General features: G+C 38.4%; 2 protein-coding genes across 2 annotated transcripts; one reads left to right on the forward strand and one right to left on the reverse strand.

The window, feature by feature from the left end:
* Positions 1 to 350: 350 nt before the first annotated feature.
* LOC117932566 lies at positions 351 to 1,885 on the forward strand. Its single transcript, XM_034853844.1, has one exon. It carries the CDS (start codon positions 747 to 749, stop codon positions 1,740 to 1,742), a length of 996 nt encoding a protein of 331 aa, XP_034709735.1. The 5' UTR covers positions 351 to 746; the 3' UTR covers positions 1,743 to 1,885.
* A 761-nt stretch (positions 1,886 to 2,646) lies between these two features.
* LOC117932565 (probable inactive purple acid phosphatase 29) lies at positions 2,647 to 5,245 on the reverse strand. The gene is made up of 4 exons (XM_034853843.1): positions 4,864 to 5,245; positions 4,334 to 4,728; positions 3,725 to 4,175; positions 2,647 to 3,010 (listed from the first exon to the last, which is right to left on the reverse strand). The coding sequence occupies exons 1-4, from the start codon at positions 5,171 to 5,173 to the stop codon at positions 3,000 to 3,002; spliced, it is 1,167 nt and encodes a 388-aa protein (XP_034709734.1). The 5' UTR covers positions 5,174 to 5,245; the 3' UTR covers positions 2,647 to 2,999.
* Between the last annotated feature and the right edge of the window lie 1,209 nt (positions 5,246 to 6,454).

The raw sequence follows: 6,454 nt of genomic DNA on the forward strand, positions 1-6,454 counted from the left end.
TCTTTCGTGCACCGCCAACACTTATCAACCACGTAGTTATTCACATCCACACGGCTCCAGGGATCGGGCCCTCACCAATGCTCATCATTCATCCTTCGCGTACTGCTCCTCAGTGCCCTCTGTGATTTTCAGATTTCTCTTCTTAAAGACTAGCTATGGAAGAAAAATGAAGCCTATTCTATACGAGGGTTGAATCCAGCCAAATATTTAAAGCTCTATTATCTCCTGATGGGTATCTTTGAATATTCAGATGCTTGATCGTTTTGTCTACAGTTGATCAGTAACCTCTCATCAAATCAATTTCAATCGCCTACCAAACTACATTCCTTTGGAATCAAGATCCCAAATGTTCCCTTGCTGAATGTTCCCACCCACCAGCAAGATTTGTTCTTCACTCCAACCCAACAACTCGATTTCCCCCCATTTGATAAAATTTTCTCTAACAAATTATCATCACCCTTTTCCACAGCCAAGGATTTGCTTTTGTAATATAAGATGATCACAATTTTCTGATTGTTTTGGAAAAATGATTCTCTTAAAGCAAAAGAAAGAGAAGGAAAAAAAATGAAAGCCATTTTGGAACAAGGAAATGGGAAATCAATTAGTTGGTCTTTCTTAGTATTCACCCTCAGCTAAAACAACATCTCAACTGACAAACAGCCCATTTTCTTATTATATCAAAAAGGCAGCAGCTCCTCCATGGAGAATTATGAAAGAATGGTAAGGCAGTGGAAAGAAAAAACATAATGAGTGGGCAACTTCTGAGTCCAGAAAAGCCAGCATTTCAACCTGAATGGGCTCTGGAAAATGTCCGCATGACATTCTTCAAATGTGTTAGATGGCAGGTAGAAGAGACAATGGATCCAATCAACTGCCCTTACCATTACTTCTGCGACAGCACCTACCCTGGGAATTATCCTCCTGTTGTGGATATCCTCCTGCTTCTCTTTGCAACAGCTTCATATCTGGGAATCCTAGTCTTTACAGCAATGGAGATATCCGGAGGAAGAAGTTTTCATCAAACAAGGCGATACTTATTGCCAACTGGTCCGGTTTCCCTCCCAGTAATCCTCTTAGCGCTTGCCAAAGGCCGACGTATCAACACCATCTTTCCTCTCTCAAGCGTTGGCCCAGCAATCCTCCAACTGCTTCACATATCTGCTCTTGCCTTTGACACTGAAGCGGATTCAGACATCAAGTATGCATTCTTTGAGGCATCAACAATCTCGGGAATTTTGCATGCAAGCCTGTATCTGGATTCGGTTATCTTACCTTACTACACTGGTTTTGATGCTCTAGTGTCATCCACCTTTTCTGGTGAATGTATATCTTGTGTGTGCCGGAAAGAGGTGTTGGTTGTGGGAGGAATGCTGGTCTCCTACAGGGGGTGGTCGGCAACTACGTTTTTGGTTGTGGGGACTCTGTGTTTGAGGATAATCTGCAGACTGACTGCAGATGACAACGGCAAAACCACCATATTTATCAAGTCAGTCTTGGAAAGTTTGTGTTGGATGTTGATTACTATGGACTCTCTCTATCTAACAAAAAATTCTCCACCAGAAAGATCTCTATCACGTAGTGCTGCTTTTGGGGGTGTCTTTGTTTTGATTTGTCTTCATGTCCTTAGAAAGGTGTGTGCACAGCTTAGGAGATGGCATTCAGGGTGTGAAAAGGGATGCAGCTATGATTTATCACAAAACAGGATGCAGCTATATGTAGATCGGGGTTTTTATTTCTATTAATGAGTATGGAATTCACCAAAACAGATCATATAGCATTATCCAACGGCACAATATATATGTAAATCTAAAAGCCGATGGACTGCTGTATCAAAATTAACCATATATGTGAATATTCTAATAATAACAAAATAACCTGACCATAATTACAGTTTTGAACCATTGTTCAGAAAACTTCCCGATCAATTGTTCATGGCAAAGAGCCATTTCATGTATGCCATTTGAACAATCGAACAACAACTCAATAGTGACAATCACAATCAAATTGAAAGTTTCAACTTCTGTTGAACCAGTTGGTAGATGGCATATTAAGCCCCAAAACCAACTTGTAAGAATAAGAATGATCATTTGGTTTTCTTTCTTCCACATTTCAGGTTATGACATAATAGAGAGAATTTGGGAATGGATCACCACCACAAGTGTCTGATTACAAGAATGATCCAATAACTTGAAATCTTTCTTCATCTACATACTCTGCATAAAAGACATGAAATATGATACTTCATCCAATGGTTCAAGTTTCTTTCAGTGCTCCAGAACCAAAACTCCTATCACCAAACAAAATTTTTGGAGTCCACCTGCAACTATTAGTAGTCCTCAAAAACATATGTGGCTTCTTGATTATTCAAAATGATCATTTTTGCAGAGATTTTGGCTTTGTTTTAGTTTTTATCCCATTTCTTTATACTCCCAACAGCCTTTTTTTGGCTTAAATTGTGTACATGACCAAGCTCTGCCAAGAGCTAAACTTAAGCTCCTGAGATTGTCTTGATTTATGACTATTTGTAGGTTGTTAGGAGATGAAAGTCAATCTAGTTGTCCATTCTTCTAGTCTGCAGTCTGAGAAGTTGAGGATGAATAGGTTTTGGATGGTAATGATATACTGAATAGTACATTGCATGAACTATTAAGAATCAAAGAAGTTTCTCAACTTTGTGGACTATGTTCTCTAATCATTCATGCATCAAAAGGTTCTTTGACAAAACTACCGTGCATGAATTGCAATTAGATGACATCCACTTACTGATTACTGATGATATCTTTAACTTTATAATAGTTTTTCATTTATTGTCCTGTAAAATACTCATGTGTTTTCTTTATGTCTTAGACATACAATTCCTTGAAATAAAACTATAAAACAACATCAAGAGAAGATTCCTTTGAACTGATATTTGAAGCTTACTTTCTCACAGCTAAGTTGATGGCTTATCTTTGCTGCAAATACATGTTAATCACTTAAATGCCACCAATCTTTTTCTTTCAACGGCTTCCTGTTCAATGCAAACCAAAAATAAAGAGTAAATGTGAGCATTCTGATGGCATGGAATGGAAAACAGATTCAAATATTAACTTTGAGAGGAAAAAAAAAAAATGATTGATTAGGCTAATTGCATACACCTGATGGCAGTTATGATAATTTTTTAGAAAAATTAGCAACATTTATTTTTGGTGTGTTTGGCAAATCAATTCAGTGAATGAGATAGGCGAATATCACAAAACTCATAAATCCATACAACAAGAACACTGATACAAGGTGATTCACACAGGGATCCCAAAAGAAAATGAATTGTGATGTGAAGTTGGTGGGCAAACAGATTTTGCCATAGTGGGTGAAAAAATAAATGAAGTAGGAGAATCCTTGATTTATTTATATCTTGACCATCTAGTGGAGGCCAGGAAAGAAGATGAAAATAAGATCATTATGTTCTGGCATCACCAAGGCAGATGTGAAAACACACAGAAATTATCTGCATGTATGGTCTCTTTTCAAAGATAATATGAAGTATTTTACTGGAAAACCATCGAGTTTCCACAGGCTACCACTGAATGATCCATTAAAATCAGGCAATTGGAAGAGACAGATGCAGACAGGATGATATGAAACACACTTCTTAGATGTTCCAGAGCTGATTGCTCTCCACTGTAACAAGCTAAAAAGACCAATGCAAGAGTGTGACCAAGAAGGTACTTGAGTAGAAGCTTACCAGCAGAGGTCTTGCTCCAGAGGACCTGAGCATCGATAACAGTAAGGTGTTTATCATCAAGCCGCTTCCACGTCTTGATAGACTTAACTTCTCCCCACCCTCCCTTCTCCCTTTCTTCCAAAGTTGCCAACACAACCCGAGCCCTCCGAGCCCATCCAGCTTTCCCATAGGCATGGTACCCGAACCCCCCAGCATAGCAAAGATGTATACCAAGTAGCTCTCCACAGAAGTCATTGAGATGATCATGTCCAGTGAACGCAGCCTTCACATCCCCTGCTTCCACCATGGTTGTGAAGAAGCCTGAATTCACAGAAGCAGAGCTGATGCCTTCTTGTTTTACACCCGTGAAGTTTGATGAGTCAAACCTCGCACATTCGGGCAACGGGATATGAAAGTATGCTAGACCTGGTGCAGCTGATTTCTGACCCTCCGGATTGCTCATGTATGCTCTCTGCATTAGAAAGGGCAGTGGTAAATGAACAGAGTTATGGCTTATAAGGCATAAAATCTATGATAATTCCACTTGAGGCTACGGAATACCCAATTGAATGGGCATGGTGAGGACCATAGAAATGGGAAAAATGCTCTCGGAAAACGCAAAATTAGTACCCGAAGTTTCTTAGAAGTGCGCTGAAACCAAAATTGCTGAGAGGGTTTGATCCAGCCATAGACAGAGATAGAGGGAACCGTGGAGTAATCCCCGCTATCCAGGAAATAGAGATTGAGAACTGATTTGTTATGTAAACTAGAACCCCCAACCCCGCTAACCTCCAGATTATAGTTCCCAAAACCATCAATAATGTTAACCCCGGGGGGATTCAACTGAGACAGGGAGTGTTTCATGCCGACTATATATTTCATCACCCCTTCCCTTGAGAGAGTGGATTGCTGGTCGTGGTTGCCGAGAACAGCAGCCCAGGGTATGTTTGATGATAGCGCAGGTGCGAATGCAGCATTCAAAGACGCCACTGCATCTGTGGCGTTAAATCCGAAGATGTTATCGCCTGCATAAATCAACTCCAATTACAAGGCTTTAGGGGTTTTGGGGAAAATTCTTGGGAGATGAGAATTCACTCGGCTCTCTAATTTCCCAAACAGATGGTAAGAAACACAATGATAAAGAAAATGGAAGAAAATACCAGTGAAAACAATGAGATGAGGCTTCTCAGCTTGGATCATGCGGTGAATGAAAGCGGAAGTGTTGAGGTCGGAGCAACCGCGCATCTGATTAGGGAGAACATCCAGGCAAGGGGTGGACTTGCCATCACCAAAGTGCATGTCCGCAACTTGTAGTATCTTGAACTGCCCCTCCTTGCTGAACCGCAATTGATTTTGTTCCTTGGAAACAGCTGCAGCCGCATCAGCCAACACATGGATCCCAGAAAACCACAAAGCAAGAAGCATCGCCTTCATCCAGTAACATGTTTTCTTCTTCCATGGCTGTGCCATTGTTTTTCTCCTTCTTTCTCTGGTTTTAGTTTCAGAGTTGACGTTCAATTAAGTCCTGCCTGCTAACTAGTACTAGTTATTAATTCCGCCGCCTGCCTGCCAACTAGTATTAGTCATTAATTCCTCTTAGCTGTCAGTCCGTCGCCTTGGCCCCCGGGGGCCGGCACTGGGCCAAATTCTAAAATAAAATAAAATAAATTATATTTTTAGCTTTTGGAAAACAAAAAGAAAAAGCCACACTTGGATAGAGTACAATCATATTTCGATAAAATTCGTGTGGAATCAGATTCAATTTGAGTTAACCTTTGTAACCAATTTAATTATTTAATTCGAATTAATCAATTTAATAATTATTATATTAATTATACTAATTATAATCTCCATATCTTCCATCTATATATGATTTATTTAAATTAATAGATGAATTAAATTATAATTATAAAAGGTTAATCATATTAACATTAACAAGATAGAAGGACTTCGTATTTATATAATACTAAGAATTTTTTTTTTGTTATAAAATATGAGATATTACAAACACATTTTATGTAAATATAATATCCTATTTACATTTTACGTGATTATGGAATCAAATAAATAAACATCCCTCGATGGGGTTGAATAAAACTCTACATCGGAGTTGAAAATGGACTTTAATACTATTTATAATGATCTATAATTATATTTCACGATATTATGGAATTAAACAAACAAACACCCCTCATAAGGTTAAACAAAACTCTACATCAGGGGGTTGAGGATTGACTCTAATACTATTTATAATGATTTGTAACGAATTATCTAAATATTATTTGCTCTAAACCCAAAGGACATGAAAATTGATTATATTATGGTTTTTGAAGGTGTAAAAGACCATATTGACTTAAGAAATTTCCCGTAAGACTTAGAGAATTATTTAATAATTAAATTATATTTTAATTTATATCTTATCATTTGAAATGATGTAATTTAATCCAATGTGAGACAGGAAACGAACCACGTCCAACGAGAAGAATTGCTACCCCAAGAGCTTCTCGGAAGTCGCAAGTGAGAGAACTATACGAAATAAAGGCATCTATCTTAAATTCAATTGGATGTTGAATGGGATAGATGACGTTGTGGTCTTTGTCTTGCTAATAATGCTTTCGAGATACATTCTGTCTCCGTGGAAAGATATTCCTCATGAAAACCTAAATAAGAAAATGGTAGCAAAATCAAGTCAAGTGACCCTTAGAACAAGGCAGCATCCCCCGGGTCCAACGGACTTATAAGATTAACTTT

This window comes from Vitis riparia, chromosome 15 (genome assembly GCF_004353265.1).
Source record: "Vitis riparia cultivar Riparia Gloire de Montpellier isolate 1030 chromosome 15, EGFV_Vit.rip_1.0, whole genome shotgun sequence".
In the NCBI taxonomy this organism is placed as follows: domain Eukaryota; kingdom Viridiplantae; phylum Streptophyta; class Magnoliopsida; order Vitales; family Vitaceae; genus Vitis; species Vitis riparia.

Coding starts and splice junctions, on each gene's coding strand:
- LOC117932565 (XM_034853843.1), bottom strand. CDS start 5,173: ATGGCACAGCCATGGAAGAAGAAAACATGTTACTGGATGAAGGCGATG. Junction 4,729..4,863: donor TCATCTCATTGTTTTCACTG/GTATTTTCTTCC, acceptor TGATTTATGCAG/GCGATAACATCTTCGGATTT. Junction 4,176..4,333: donor GCACTTCTAAGAAACTTCGG/GTACTAATTTTG, acceptor TTTCTAATGCAG/AGAGCATACATGAGCAATCC.
- LOC117932566 (XM_034853844.1), top strand. CDS start 747: ATGAGTGGGCAACTTCTGAGTCCAGAAAAGCCAGCATTTCAACCTGAA.